We start from the raw sequence: 17,422 nt of genomic DNA on the forward strand, positions 1-17,422 counted from the left end.
TTTCGATAAATTTTAAAATATTTTAAAATATATTTCTTGGAGCTTTTTGAAACTATAATAAAGTGACAAGTTCTTTGAAATTAATTAAAATGGAATTAAATACAATAAACCAGTGTTCTAATAAAATTGTTCTTTACAATAACAACATCTTATTCGTTCCTTTTCTATAAGTGATCTCCCAAGTTTTTTGGAAAGTGTATAAGCCGATTGGTTTTCCCCACATAACGTAATTTGGTCAGATAAACAAGATTCTAAACAGGTTCTAATCGCATTCTACAAAATTAAAACAGTTTAATAACTACACATGCGTACGTGTCGATTGCAAGCATATTTAATTTGAAAATAAATGCCATTAATTTCGAAGATCAATCGATTTTCTTTCTTCGTTTTGTGTAATATGTATTCTATATTGTTTAAAAGGTTAGTCTTTAACTACATAGTACTTAACAACCTTTCATCTGACATCAAAAACATCAATATATCTCTTGTAGCTCTCATGATATTTGCATGTAAAAGAGACAAGTAAGGGTTATTAGAACGAACTTTGGAGCCTTGCATCTCAAGACCCTGACTTACGATTTGAAAAAAATTCATAGATTGAATATACTAACCTCCAGCTACATTTTGAGACTAGTCTCATCTCAGCCACATCTCCTTTATCAAAGTTTTAACATGAATTCTTCAGCTCATTCACAGGTAGATATTTTTCCACATTTTGAAATCAAAGATTTATAATGGGAAAAACAAAGGAAACGAAACACATGTTTTGATATTTTAAATTTCAGCGTTTGACTGATTTTTACCGACTTCCAAAAAGGAGGAGGTATTCAATTCGTCTGTATTTTTGTTTTTTTTTTTTATGTTTGTTACCGCATAACTTTGAACTGAGTGAACCAATTTTGATAATTCTTTTTGTATTGGATAGCTGGTGGCTGCAGTGTGGTCCCATTTCAATTTCGTTCACTTTTTGCCATATGAACTATTTTAAAAACCATAAAACCCAGTTTTGATCCATGGAAGTCGGTTTTGTTTTTTTGCTAAAAATGATTATTATCTTGTCTGCACTTTGACGATAAATAATTATGATGGTACTTTATAAAATTCGACTTACAGGTAAAAAGAGATTATGCAAGGTCATTAAACTAAAGCACTAATCGATATTCTCTGAGGTTATAAAAGCATTTAACTAACAGCAATAGGTACTTACTACTTTTTTAACTGTTTTGATAACCTTGAAAAATACCTTATGAACAACTTCTAAAAGACTTGGTCTAAACGACAGAATTATAAATTTCGTTATATTTTTTTAAATTGTTCATCCATTTGCAAAATATGAATGTAAATTGTTTCTAAATAATATTTTTTCAGTCAAAAATCTATGTTCCTTTCGTTGATATGACAATTAACTTGCCTAACCACGAAGACGATGTTCAAAGTAGAAATACGATATTCAATATCTTTGACACTAAAAAGCTAATATGTATTGTTAATTTATAATTTTTAACAATTTATATAAAAATACGTTTTTTTTTCTAATGCGGGCATTAGATCAAAATTATTATTTAATAGATCAAAAGAATTCAAAAGAGAAATCCTAAATAACTAATAGCACTTTTTATATCCAAATCCATATCTCTTATTTTGTCTCTTATCTCTTCTCCCTTAAAAAAAATATATCATCCCTCTTAAAATATTCTCATTCATTTTAATTCCATTTATTCCTCATATTCTCTTTAAAATTCCACCCCATTTCCATTTATTTCCATAACAACACCACTACCAATACAAATCTCTTAACACTACCACATCTTCATCCCTCAACACCAATACCTTCAAACCAATAAAAAATTTTCCACCACCTTCAAATGTTCCGTTACACACTGTTCGTTTCTGTCAATGCATTTCAGTCCATTTCTGACTGTCGGCCTGCGAACAGTGCTCTTTTTTAAAGTGCGTGAAAAGAACTAACTTGACAGCACGTTTTTCTGTGTTGTTGCGCCCCCGTTTTCTACCGCGCCCCTCTTAACAAAATAACAAACATACTGAGTGTGAATTGAGTGATTATAAAAAATAAATATATCTGTCAGATTTATTAGAAAAGTTATATGTTTACACCTTAAAGTAGGTACTCGTACATTGTAAAGTTGGTTTTGGACCATAATTCAAGCTAATTGACGTTTTTTTTTTGGAATTTCTCGCGGAATGGAATTTATCTTGAACTGTTCATTGTCATAGTCGTAGTTGTATAGTTGTCATTATTCGTCTTTTCCCTCCCCAAATCATCATCATCATCATCATCTTAAACTAACACGTCTCCGCCGCCGTCTCGAGTCTCCTGTTTAATAATTACAAATCGATTTTAGGGAGCGAGACTCCTCTACTTAGATACAAAATTAAATTAATTTTGTTGTTTTTCTCACAAGTTTCTTACTCTCCCCCTTCTCCCCTCTTTGTTGTACCCCCGCCCGTCTCTCCAGTGTCCTCCGCCGCCCATCGAGTTCGACCTACTATCTTCTATTCTATCCTTGGGGGGTTGGTTTGAGAAAGTGCCTCTGCTCTGTGGTGTGATAGTTCATAAGAAAGAGCGAGAGAGAGAGCCACAAGACACAAGTAAAAACAAAAAAAAAAAAAGTTTACAAATGAGATATATTTCGAATGAATTGGAGGGAAACTGCCAAAGACAAGGAGAAGCAGAAAAGTAGAAGGAAAGTGAAGGAGGTTTGTGTTTAGTAAACATTGCTTCCCCATGTTATTTATTGCTAATAAAACGGAATAATAAATGAAATAAAATAAATATCTAAACATCGCTGGTAGAGTATAGACCTTTACCGTTGCGCCGCGTGCCCGCTCTACGCCTTTAACCGTTCCACCGTCGGTAGAACTTAGTGCTGCGCTATTTCTTTATTAATCAATAAATTTACACAAATACAATCGACTGTATGGATTGTTTATCTACAAAAAAAAATGTTTTATTATATTAATGCCCCTTTTTAAGAGGCAAAGTGTGAAGTAAAAGATTGATTCACGAATTGTGTTGAAAAACAAACTAACTAACTTTAAAAAACTGTCAGTTTTGAAAAAAAAAAAACTATAAAAATGGATGTAATAAAAGACTTAACCCAGTTTAGTAGTGAGCCACCATTTTTGAAGAGCTTATCTCCAGCGTCAACAGGTGACATTCCACCATCGCCGCCACGTCTCGACGATGAACGCATCGAAGTGCCAATGCCCAAGTCACATTCGTTGCCAGCTTCCCCATCACAGCACCTCTTGAGTGCTACAATGCCCCATCATCTTCATCACAGCATTACCCCTGAAGTGGCATCTTCGTGCTTCAAAGAGAACAACAACAAAGATGCAATAAATTTTTCATCCTCAGCTAAAACTCCCGAACCCATTTCGGTGAAAATAAATGCGCCATCTGGTGGCGAGACCCAGATAAGACCTTCACGAGCTCCATTAAGTCCTTCGACTCCAAAAAACAACAACAACTCATCGCATCAGCAATTCTGCTTGCGATGGAATAATTACCAAACCAATTTGACAAATGTCTTCGACGAACTCCTGCAGAGCGAATCCTTTGTCGATGTTACACTCGCCTGCGAAGGTCAATCCATTAAAGCCCACAAAATGGTCCTATCCGCCTGCAGTCCGTATTTTCAATCGCTTTTCTACGACAATCCGTGCCAGCATCCGATAGTGATTATGCGTGATGTGGGCTGGAATGAGCTGAAGGCCATCATGGAATTCATGTACAAAGGTGAAATCAATGTGAGTCAGGATCAGATAAATCCGCTGTTGAAAGTTGCAGAAATGCTTAAAATACGTGGCCTGGCCGAGGTGAATACCACTGATACGGCTGATGACATCAGTGCTATGGCAAGTGCAACATTGGTAGCTGGTGGTGGTGATGGGAATAGAGGTGAGGGAGAGTTGGGAGCTACTATAGCTACACGCAGGTCACCACCATCGCCGAAAAAACCACGTCTTCACGTAAACACTGAAAAGTTGTTGGAGGTGAATTTGTCTTCTTCGGCGTTGTCGTCTAGAGAAGGAGGACGCAAGCGCAGTAGATCTCCATCTCCTGCTACTATAATAGAGCACAATCATCATCATCATCAACAACAGCAACAACAACAACAACAAAGGGAGAAACAAAAACAAATGCAGCACGAACAACAACAACAACAACAGTCTCAGCATCAATACCAAGCACGACATCAATTGCCGCCACAGGAATGTCCTTCGCCGTCCATGTCTTCATCATCTGTGCGAAATCCTTTTGCATCGCCCATTCCCCCTCACTCGTCCTCATCATCGTCGCAAGCTTCAAATAATCATTCATCATCTAGCGGCGGTGGTGGTGGAGGTGAGAGAGGCGAGGGAGGAGGTGGAAGGGGCAGCAGTGGCGGTGGCAATGGCAGTGGAAGTGGTGGCTATCCGATCGCGACACCACCTGCTGCCGAATCAATGAGTCTGTCAGCTTTAGGTATTAATCATGTGGACGAGATGGAGATCAAACCTGAAATTGCCGAGATGATACGTGAGGAGGAGAGGGTAAGTTATTATTATTTCTTTTTGGATATAAAATCTTGATTTTATTTTTGTTGTGGTAGGTAGGTGTGGGAAGTAAAGTTCATTGAGACTTGATAGTTCTAATTTGACAAATGTTAAGTCGAAAAATGGTGTGAAGAAGTATTCAAGTGTAAATGAGGAAAACGCAGTCTTTTCTTTTCTTATAATGTCTTCAGTCTCACACTCTTGACTATAGAATTCTATCAAGTATTGAAGACTTTTGTGAGTTAAGTTGTGCTATTTACATAAGGAAGAAAGGAAATAAAATTGCACATATTTCCTACAGGATTGACATAGTCCTAGAACTGAAAGAAAAAAAAGAGTGCGATTCACCATAACAAAACTGTTTTACAATTATGAGCACTAGATGGTGCTACTTGCTAATCCCTTTGGCATTTCTTTTCCAAAATTAAATTTTCATACGCCGCAAAAGAAGTATATCTAACTTCAAAAATGTAGTTTAAAATGATATATTGCATTGCTCTATCATCTTTTTCCTCTGGTCTTGTGATAATATCTTGTCATTCAATGCCTCATACCAGTGCTGCAGTCTGCAGAGTGTCTTCGGAGTAGATTAGATGTATAAATGCCAATGTAGGTTAGGTTTTATGGGCTGACAGTTTATTTTGTTACCGTCACACTTAGATCAATTTAGATCCCTTGTGATTTGTAACTTCTTGAAAAAGTGTATACCTTTGAATCTTGTGGTTGGTCGAGCCACTTGGAGGATTTGACAAAGTTCTCTAAAAATTTGTTCTTAGTGCGGTAGAGTGCTGGAAGTGAGCAGTGTTTTCCTGCTCGTCTTAATTACTGCAGCCTCTAAATAGATCATCGGTACTAAGCTCTATCTTCTTCTTGTGGTAGCCAAGTAAGGAATATTAAGGAAGGTTTATTACGAAGTATGATCTTATTGGATCATTTCTTGTCGTAATTCGGCCATAGTTTCTTGGTGTTACCACATTTTTATAGGAGGCTCCATCTTATCATATTATTCTTATCATATTCGTCATATTTGGCATTAATTTGTCAGAATAAAGTATGGCGATGGTTAATTTCGTCACCGTGAGGTTAATAATAAACAACTTCGTTTGGTCTCAATTTGCTCAAATAAACAAGTTGCTTTTAATCTTGACCAGACAGACCAATAAGATGCAATTAAGCTCGTTGAGGTCGCGAGGGCCATAGTAGTCTAACTGAGTTTTACAAATTTTCTTCAAGATACTAAAGTAAGATTTAACGTTTCTTGCTGTCGCGAAGAGCTTAGGGTTCTTGGTATGCAGCATAATGTAAGACTCTGCTGGGTTCCCGGCCACAGTGATGTGTTCGGCAACGAAAAAGCGGACGAGCTTGCAAGGGAAGGCAATGAGGACGAACAGGAAGATACTACTCACTTCCTCTGTCACTGTCCAGCACTCTGCCGCACTAGAAAACCATTTTTAGGGAACTACTTCTTTAATGAATTAGAAGAACTATCAGAACTGTCAGGCAACAGCCTACTGAACTTTTTCAAGTCTACCAAGTGGCTCGACAAACCATAGGATTCAATACTTCAGGGTATCACAAGGGATCTACATTGATCTAAGTGTGACGGTAACAACATCAACTGTCAGCTCATTTAAAATAACCTAAGATTTAACTTAGTATTATTTTGTCCTGATCTTATACGTTTAAGCCGTTAAAAAAAATAAAGGATCAGTAAAGATACAGTGGATCTCACTTTTAACTCATGCAAATTTTTGCCTTCTAACTATACTATTCTAAATATTTATTTTTGTTTTTAAAATTGGAATTTGCAATACAAATATTTAATAAATTATTGGTTATAAGAAACAAATATAGTGTTTACTGCATTAAAACACTTAATTCCTAAATTTTATTCAACATTTGATTAAATATAATTTAAAAGAAATTTTACAATCTGAAATAATGAAATATTTTATTTTCATTATTTTTGTTTGCATTTTTTGTTTTTTGTTTGTTGTTCTATTTATTAGAAAAAAAACGATAAAAAAGAAATTGATAACAAAATTCCTAAGCAAGAAGAATATTGTTTTTAGAAAAATGTTTTTAAAATACTGCCAGTTTTGTAAATATGTACATATTAGTTGAAGGCAAAAAGACAATTCGCTTATTTATTTAATCCACTCTATTAGTGAAAAAAATATTTTTTTAAAAAGAAACAATAAACATGAGCACATGTAAAAGAACATTTGAATTGACAGATGAACATGATTACTGGTGGATTTTGAACAGTTGAAATTTCAGTGACTACTAGTAATCTCGACTTTTTAGAACTTTTAGAGTTAAAGTCCTGCTAAAAAATCAAAAACACAAATATTCGTAAGAAAAATTTGTATCTTTAGTCACAATAATCTAACAAGGCATCTTGGATAGAATGTTCATAACTATAAATGTCGATTTTTTTGGTTTTCTGCACTATGTTAAAAATTGTTCAATAAAAAAACAATTTAACCCAGTAACTTTGTCGTAGTACATATTAGTTCAGATTTTTGGCATACTTCTGTCTACCTAAGACGCAATGATTTAAATTTTTAAAATGTTTGTCTTTTTTTAAATGTAGATTAAATACTATTTTTGTTTTATTTATGTAACTTCCCCTGAAAAAGACAGCAACCCCTGTCGAAACGTGTGGGGAAAAGGCAATGTTGGCTTAATTGTTTCATTGCTAAAACCATTGTCACTAAACGAACCAAAACAAAACATGATTTTAATCTTCTCCACTTACATGTATGTAAACTCCAAATTGGTCAATGAATCATCTTTAAAACCCAATGAGCAACAAAATTATCAAAAATTCAAGAAATGTAATAGAAATATCTACCCGATTTTTTACCATCTTTGTTGATTTTAGCTCAATACAGCCATATTGACTAATTTCAAAACAAGTTTTATCTCAAAACAAGTTTAGTGAAATGTAAGAAGTTGCAATTTTTTCCAAACTTGGCACTATTTGACATCTATAGAAGACAAAATCTTAAATAAAATTTCGGTTCGATTAACAATTGTTCGAGGTATTTCAAATTTAAGCAGTCACAAAACATGTTTTGACATAAAACTTGTTTTGAAATTTGTCAATAATATGGGCGTTAAAGACTTATTGATATAAACCATGTTTCATAATCTCAAGGATACTAATTGAAGCCTGAAATCTTCTTTGTGAACCAAAGGGATTCTAAAACATTGTGTTACAAAGATCATCAATTTCGAAATCAAATCGATACCTTCTCGTAAGAACGTATTAAGCGACATTTTTTTCGAAAATGTCTTTTTGATGTGGATATAATACTATAAGTTGAGCCCCACGTTTTGGTACCATTTTGGTTGTTCTATCATGTATAAAAATGAAACTAGAGAAATAAAATTGTGCAGCCCATACATTTCCTCACAGAATAATTTAGTTTTTTGCGTTTCCTGAACAATTTTAGAAATGTCGTTTAATACATTCTTACGGGAAGGTATCGAAATGATCTTTTCTTATTATTTTTGGTACAATTAGTCCAGTTATTGAGTAATTTGGGCCTTTCGCCATCCAGGAAGAGCTCAGTCCTTCAATTTCAATCAAAGATGAATAACCAAATATTTACCCGATATATGTAAAACAAGTTGAGAGTTAAAAGAATACAAGGCAAAAAGAAGTTACAACTCATCCAGTTAATTCCCAACTTCTTCTTTTAATGTTAGAAATAACTTTAGCAAGAAAATAACACAACTTAATTGTTCTAACATATTTAAATGCAACAAAAATAAATTAATTAAACAAAATATTAATAAGTTGTTGCAATTTCTTTCATTAACCCCCTCATTTCTCCATCTTTTTTTTTAGTTATAGAAAAGGCTATAAACTATGTAATTTTTTGCAATAGCTTTACACATATATTTTGTATTCTATACGCTTCTCTAATTTCTATGGTTATAAACTCTTTAATTAAGTTTTCTGTATGTGTGTTTTTTTTTTTCATTCATTCATTACTCGAGATATAGAAGGGTGATTGTGCACTTGCTATTACAAAACAACAAATTACATGCATTACAGATGGGAACCCCATTTTTTTTTTATTCATTCATTCATCGCCAGATTCAGTCAGAGCACAACGATTAAAATCAATCCCATTCTACCGACAAGACTACTGTATTTTTGTCGGTGCTAAAGTCCGTGTTCATTCCGAAAAGGGCTGCAAAAAAGACTTTTCTACCCGAAATCAAAAATTTCATCATTCGCAAAAATATACACATGGAGTCAAGAGAGGGAGAGGGAGAGAGATTGCACCTTAGATATAGATGGGATCATGGATAGAAGGGTGAAGGGATACAATAACAAAAAAAATCTTATGCTCGTACGCACCCTCATTCATCATCGCACTCACATAAATGCGGGATATAATTAAAGGTCAGTTCTGACGAGTTGCAAGCTACACCTAACCTGCATTTCGCATTCTGATGGCATCACTGGCAACTGGCACAAAAAAAGGGAGATGGATTGCTGTAAATATCGCATCCTTTTCGGTGTAAAGGTTGTAAGGTGTTGCAAGTGTAATTGACGGCGAAAAAAACGGTAAAAAAAAATACGTAGAAGGGATTTATTTTTTTTGTACACAAAGTTGCTTTTATGCGATGCGAAAGGAAGACCGAGTTGGAGTTAAAGGTACACAACATCCAACTCAATGTTCATCTGCATTTCTTATTTCCTGCCCAGGAGAAAGGATTACTGCTTATGCCTTTGCTGCAATCACATTCATGTGCATCGAGCTCGAATTTATTCCTTTGGTCGTTGGGTATAGTTTAGTTGGGTGATGGGAGGACTAAAGGGTGGTTTCTCTCTCTCTCTCTCGCTCTCTCTTGGTTTGTATATCTTTCTTGCGTTTCGCCATGATATTTCGCTAAATGCGCACAGAAAGTGCGGAAGCTTTCATCACAAATGCATGTTAGAGGAATAGTTATCCCTATCTATATGTAGGCGCACACATCTCGCTCCGGATCCCTAGAATTTCGTTCGAGAAAATATCTGTGTGGACTTAACATGCGAGAAATAGGGAGCCATGTCATGGGAAACTACTTTCACATTGGCCATCAGTTTTTGTCCTGGCTGCCGCAATATATGTAGCTCCCCTTTATCCAAATGACTTCCACCCAACCCCAACTATATTCCTAGAATGACGATATGGACAGTGCATAGAGAACAAGAGTCCTAAAAACGACCCCGACAATCGACCGAGCGACCGACGACGGTAGTGTGCGGTGCATAGTTTAAGGCCCATTTCACACATAACCGAGACAGGCAATCCGGCTCGGATACACGGTTTTGTGAAAAAATGAGTATCCTTTCACACACACCCGGCAGCCGGTCGGCTGCAGGGAAGAAACAAGAATTTTTCTTGTAGGTTTCACTTCGACTTGATCTTGATATACCTAAACAGAAAATAAAAAAAACAACCCCTATCTTACCGCACAATACGAACTGACATCAAAATATAAAAAAACAAAACAACCCTTTTCTTGACTACAGCACATGAGAAGAATACCAAAACGGCAGCTAAGTTGAAGCAAAGACAAGAGAAATATTTATTTCTCCTGTCTGTCGTCTGTGGTTGTAGTAAGCGCAGTTGGTTTCATTCCGGCAGCCGAACCGTGTACACGGTTTCGGTTTCGGTTTGTACGTGTGAAGGCGCCCATAAGATTGTGTATCCTAGCAACCGTGTATCCGGGCCGTTTATCCGGTTCTCGGCGATGTGTGAAATGGGCCTAAGGGTGGATACGATGGAGGACAACAACGACGATGCGATGTGATGATGATGACATGATGGCGAGCAGCAGAGAGGAGGATTGTGTTGCATTCTCGATGCAGTTGTACACCGTTATTGGGGTGTCTTTTGTGTTCTTATGTGCATTTTCGTTTGCCCCAGCCGCCGTTAAAGGCTCACACAAAAGGATGCATAAGGATCGCCAACGTGAAACTAGGACTGCACTTGCACTCCACTCAATGCTGCATTCATTTTTTTTTTTTTTTTTTTTCTTTCTTGTTGTTGTTTTTTGTTAGTTCCGTCCACTTGCACGCGTTTTTCACTCTTTTGCTGCATCAAAAACGACGCTCTATCGCCTACTTGGCTTTTTGTTAAATTTAGATGCAAAGTGGGTGGTGAATTGCGTGGAAATAATTTCTTAGAAATTGCTTTGAGGGGATGTTGAAGTTTTTTTTGTATGTTGATGTTTAAATAAGAGAGAATCACATTTTCTGTCTTAATTTAGACCAAAAATGTATGTGAGGAAGGAAAATTTGTATAGAGAACTCTCCAAAAATTGCAAATGTATTTTAAGAGGTTTTGGGACTTAATTCAATCTTCGAATCGAGATTATTTCGTGGTAAGAAGAGTCCTTAAATTAAATCATAAAATACGTTCTTAAATTCAAGAATTGTTTGCTGTCATATATGTAATTCAACTGACAGGATTTGGAGAATATTGAATTCAGTCTCCAGACAGGCTCTTTTAAAGCACAGCTAATCTTAGCCAAAAGATTTGTTTTTATTTTAATTTGAAATCCAATCAAATAGCAATGGAATTCTTATTAAAAATTTATTGATCGTACCAATTTTTTACTTATAGTAATTATAATGTTCCAATAATAACTGGTTTCAGCTCAACTAATCACTGCACAGCTATAATCATATATCAAATCATCAAGGACAATCCATCAACCGGCAATTAAACACAAGGAACATTTTATCAAGAGAAAAATAATAAAAAAAGAACCAAAATGTGTCCTGTCCCAGAAGAAATAACATTCAAATAAAATTAATTCAAATTTAATTTGTCAATCTAAATTTGTGATGACTTGTATCATGATGGGTTGTCCTATGATGATATGTACTTTCTGCTGTGATAAGTTGCGATTATTTTATATTCAGGGGAACAATATTTATTTTTTTGAAGTTTTGAATGCGGTTCCGTGGTTGCAATTTTAAAAAGAAAATTATTAAATAAGTAGAAACAGGCTATTTTCAAGCTTGTTAGGATCAGCTAAAATTATATGTAAGAAGTCCCGACTGTTATGTATGGTATTAAAAGGTCTGGGCGCCCTAAAACCAGGGGCTAAAAATCCCAATTGGCCACTTTGCAGCAACGCTCGTCATATACACTTAAAAAGCTTGAATATTTTTAGCAATAGTTTAAGAAAAAAGACCTAGTTTTTGAATAGACATAGGTGTATTACCATTGTAACGGGTGTGATAAAGTTATATAATTTTTAGTTCCTGATTTTTGTTTTTACTATTGTCTTAATAAGGTATTAAATAGATTCAATATATATTATTAGGTTGTGTCTTACTTCACAATCTCTTAAGATTAAAAAGAAATATGCTGAAAAATTTTAAGGGCTCTTAGAATTTGGTAGCTTTTTTATCCAAAAACTTACGGTTCTCGATTTAAGGCATAGTTAGTTAGTAAGTAAGGTACCTACTTAAAAAAAAGTATTTTGCCTTCAGTCCATAATTGATTTTTGTTTTTTACAATTCTTTCACTCAAGCATTGGTTGATAGTTAGAAAACATTAATTTCGTAAAATATTTTATATTTCGTAGTTATTTAGCTATAAAGTTTAATAAAAAATTAACACTGAAAAAAAACTTTTATCGTTTACTATTTTTAAAAAATGTTCTCTTATTCTTGTTTTTAAAAGAGTGAATGTAAAAAGTTTTCAAGTTTTCTCAGATAAAAAAACAAACAAAAATAGAAACGTTCGTTCAAAAAGAAATAATAAAACCAAAAAAAAAAAAAAATATCTGTTATTGGAGTGAATATGTTGACTTTAAACACTTTAAAGTCCAGAAATATTGATGAAAAGTTTTACTTTTAAAAAATTGAACTAAATTTAAATATGTGCTGTTAGCTATTCCATTTTCTGACCAATTGTAAAGATTTAAAAAATTTGCAAGTCATGTAAATATTTTATAAGTAAATACAACTTATAGAGGTGTATTATATAAATAATCAGATACTTGCTCACGATGATAAATTTAGATTCTGATAAATTAAATATACCGCATGAATGTTTTTTTCATTCGAATTTTTACATGAGTCAACAAAAGGAACGTCAATGAACTTCAGATAATAAATATTTTTATCATATAAAAATTTAATTTAAAATCAATCAAATAAAGTTTTATTATATTAAATGTGTCATAAAATATGCCAACAAAATATTTATAAAAACAATTAGAAGAAAACCCAAATCAATATCAATTAAATTTAAAGCAATTAAAAAAATATTTTTATAAACACTAAATTTCATAAAAAAAATATATTTATATATTACTTACGTATACACAATCGCCAATAAACTAATAAAACAAAAACAATAAAATCAACAAAAATTCTATAATGCCAATATAATTAATTATGAGGCCGTGCAATGAATAAAAGAAAAAATAAAAAGAAACACAAGGCCCATTAAAAAACTTTTTTATATTTAAATAATTAAACAAACAAAAACTCTCTAAAATGAGAAAATAAAGCCAAAGCCCAATAACAATGAACAAAAAAAAAATAAAAACCAGCAATTCATACTTAAAATTATTTAAGAAAATAATAATAATATTCGTAAGCTTTTTTCCGCCTTACTTTAACTTGAAAAAAAAAACACACACAAAGATAAATAATAAAAATGAAACAAACAAAAATAAAAAAAAATTTAATTGAATTAATAATAAATTTAGCTTCATAAAAATTAATCGCAAACGATTGTAAGTGTGTTTAATTTAAATATAAATATTTCATCTCTCTCTCAATGCCAACCCCAATACACAACACAACACACTCTGTTGCTGGAGTCATCGTCGTAATAATTTCGAAATTGCTTTATTCAAAGTAAATAAAAAATTAAAAAAAAAAAAAAAAAAAAACAAAATAATAATAAATATGAATCAGCAATAAAATAGCAAACTCGTGGTATATATTTAACAGGAAGTTCAATGATTCAATAAAAATACAAACCAAATAGAAACAGCAACTCAGAAAAGCAAAAAAAAACATAAATTAATTAAAAAAAACTTTATTTTTGTCTAAATTTGTTCATTTTAAATGCAATTTGCGTAATCCCGCTCATCCGTTTTAAATACTACTCTATCAATAGAAGAAGAAGATATTATTTTATTCATATTAGATATTTCTTTTTCATTAAAATATCTTAATTGAAAACGAGAAAGAGGAACAAAAAATCAAATAAAAAAAAAAAAAAATAAATAAATATCCGTTACGAATAATGATGAAAATTAGATTTTAAGTCCGACACGTGCGATCATTAAAATATACAAAAAAAAAAAATTATAATAAGCACGCAAGCAACGTGAATGACTGACTTGACTTTACCCAAAATCTAATTCCAAACCCAACTCCATCAGAGCTACACACAAAAGATTGGAGGGTTAAATTTAAAAAAAAAGACAAAACAGAAATAAAACTAAATACAACAAAAAAAGTAGAAGAAAAACAAAAATACCAATTTTTTTTTTTAAGAATTATAATTAATGTAAATTTTATCTTATATCCATAATTACGATGTCTCTTGAAAGTTTTATCTTAATTTTATTCAAATTTGATTTTTTAATGTCGTAATTAAATCATATCGACATTTCACACAGTCAAGACAGTCAACAGTCAAGTCAAGTCGACTCGACACAGTCAAAAAGATAAAAGTTAAAAATAGCAGTAAATGTGAAATCTAGTTTACATTAGATGATTTCTTTTATTTTCTTTAGAAAAAAAAAAACCATAAATTTAATGCGGGAATTATATTTTTTTATTACATATTATTATTTTTTTTTTGGGAAATTTTTAAAATATATATTTCGAGGAAGCAATTAAATGTCTGCATCTGCATCCATCCATCCAGCTCTTTCTCTCTCTCTTTCTTCCTTTTTTTTTGTGATGTGAATTGATCTCATATAAACACACATGTTGTTGGTGCCTTTATACTTTCAATATGAATGTAAAAATAATTACATTTTTTTTTTATGTTTTGTTTTGTATTTCATTTCATTTTTATTTTAAGAAAAGAAGAAAATTTTCTTGTTTATTCAAAATATAATTGCATTCCCTTGATCGTTTGTTCGACTTGTTGTATACAACTTCGAGGCTCTATTACAACAGCACGGATCTCTTTCTCTCACTCTTTCCCCTAACTTACTATAAGAGACCAAGTTGATTTGAATTATTATTTTATGTTTTTTTTTTACTTTTTTTTTCTTGTGTTATTTTGTTTATTTAGTTATTTCATTTTATGTGGGATGTATGGTAGAGAGGTATAAAGTATAATAGATAGTGTATGGGTACCCCTCTGTACCTTCTATGGAGAGTACCGGCACGCCTTCTTTTGAAGTTTAGTTTACTCACTATATTATTGTGCACTTATTACAACAGGAGGGGATTTGAGGGCTCTTATAGTTGAAGGGCGAAAAAATAGATTCGGAGGTTTTTTCTAGCAAGTTCGACAAAAAATGGCGCCCAACAAAAGTTTTTATCATTATCTTTTTGACAAAAATTGGTGATGTGATAGTTGGGTCTTTTACTGGTAAAATTATAATTATATTTTAGATAGTTTGATTAGTCATAATATGTTGATCCAAAACTCATTAGTTAAAATATACTATTCTTTAATTTGAATAAAAGTTTTTTTTTTTTGATTTTAATAAAACATACAAATTCTGAGGTTTAAAAGAAATCCAAACAAAACATAATACTAACCACAAAATGACATTAATTTTTTTCATTAAGTTTTAATTTAAAAATCATTTAAGAAAATTATAATTCAACATCCAATCTTTTATTTATTGGAAAAACTTAGTTCCAAATTATTCGGGATTGAAACGAATTGAATTTATTTTATTTCTTGTTTTTTTGAATTGTTTCTAAGAAAAAATAATCGTATCTGGAAAAAAAATATATAAGAGACTCAGAAGTGCACTTTTTGACACTAAATTGTATTTAGTTAGTTTATTTAGGGACATTGTTTTAAAGAAGTTAGCCAATAGGCAAGACAAATTTGTAGCAAAAATTATAAAAAATTACTGATTTTTGACGATATTTACATCCTGTTTTAATTCATCTCAAAACGAATCTTATTGATTGATTGAGTCGGACAGTATCGTATACTGTTTTTTTTTTTGAAGTGAAAACTTCTTTAGTATCGTAGTGATTTGAAACAAGATGAAACGAAAACGCGACACGACTTCAACTTGTTATAACTTTTTTGTTTTAATAGATAGATGAATGAAATTTGTACTGTAGATAGGTAATTAAATAAATTATAATTGTAAAAAGTTTCAATTAATTTTATATTCAAAATTCTGAGATAACGTTAAAAAGATGTTCTTTTCCTACACACGTTATATCTTTTGATCTAGTGCACATATAAATTTGATTTAACTTTAATACGCATGCTGATAACATAACCTTTTATTTGATATATCACACATAACGGTACGTACTCTACAAGTTACACAATCTTAAAGTGAAAAAATTGAAAAATACCTCAAAACACCTGTGAAGATCTGTTGCCGATGACCAGCCACCAGTGTAGGAAGTACCGTAATCTCAGTTTTAAATTTCGAGATGGTTGACTTTAAAAAATTCTTACTTTTTTGTAGGCATGGTAGAAACATGATTGAAAAGCCAAATAAAAGGTGAAATAATAAGCTTTCAGATGATTTAAAATTTATTATTTTTTAATTTATAAGGTTGTCATATAAAAGATATGGATTTAAAGGTGATAGAATTAAAAAAGGTAAATTTTTTCGATTTTTATTTTATGCAAGAAAAATAATTTTTAAGGTTTCACTTCTACCACGTGTGAATTGTACTCATGAATTTTTTTTTTAAATGACCACTTGGTGAAATTTTGTTGTGCTCAAAGATTTCTTTTTTTGTAATTTTGGCACCTAAAATCAAGCGATTTCCAAAGATAACATACATAGATTAGAAAAAAAAACTTAAGAAACTTTACAGAAGCTATACATTTAATTAGCTTTTCAGTTATAATTTTCCATCAGTATTCCAAAAAATTCTGTGATTAGATTGAGGTGCTACAATAGATATTTTAGGAAAAAAGTTCGTTTTGTTGGCAAACAGAAAGATTTAAGACTTGCATGGGTTAGATATTCAATATTATTGGGTAAACATTTCTTTCCTTGCATCAAATCAATTAATATCTTTTGATATAACTATTAAAATTATTAAAGACAATATTTGCGAAACAACTTTTAACGTTTAATAGTAGAAATCAATGTTATTGGAATTCACAACACTTTTTGAAAAGAAGTCACAAATTAATTTTTTTTTTCAGTCCAAATTTCGTTTTCTTTTCTTTTTCTAGCAATTTAGAAGAACAACACCTCTATTTTTATGTTTATTGAAGCTACAAACCGCCCAACAAGCTTTTCGCATCAAATCTAGATCAATTTCAAGTACATTTGTAATTGAACGACGAATTGCAATTCATTTATTTTATCCCTTAAACCTTATAAGGAACAAAAAAAAAAATGTACGAAATAATTCTATAAATCAACAAAAACAATTTAAGGCCAAATGCTTCAAGAAGTATGCATTAGTTTATAGTGAAATAATTCTGAATCTGACCTAACTTCAAATTTATGGAGTTACACTGAATGCCCAAAATTAAAATACATACAAATTAAATACATTTTTGGATAAATCCATCACTCATTTTCTTGAATAAATTGTATCAGATGACAGAGCCCCAAAATACTGCCTCAATGCATTCACCTGTAACTCCGTCAATGATTTCATATTCAAACACATTTGAATGCCATGGTGTTGTAG

General features: G+C 32.0%; 1 protein-coding gene across 1 annotated transcript in view; it reads left to right on the forward strand.

Annotated features, from left to right (window-relative positions):
* Window positions 1-1,919: 1,919 nt before the first annotated feature.
* Window positions 1,920-17,422, forward strand: part of LOC129908855 (protein bric-a-brac 2) — a 32,744-nt gene continuing 17,241 nt past the window's right edge. The window contains exon 1 of the mRNA XM_055985655.1: window positions 1,920-4,557. Within this exon, the coding sequence (XP_055841630.1) occupies window positions 3,097-4,557 (1,461 nt within the window). The 5' untranslated portion in view covers window positions 1,920-3,096. The remainder of the gene's footprint in view (window positions 4,558-17,422) is intronic.

This window comes from Episyrphus balteatus, chromosome 2 (assembly GCF_945859705.1).
Source record: "Episyrphus balteatus chromosome 2, idEpiBalt1.1, whole genome shotgun sequence".
Classification (NCBI taxonomy): Eukaryota; Metazoa; Arthropoda; class Insecta; order Diptera; family Syrphidae; genus Episyrphus; species Episyrphus balteatus.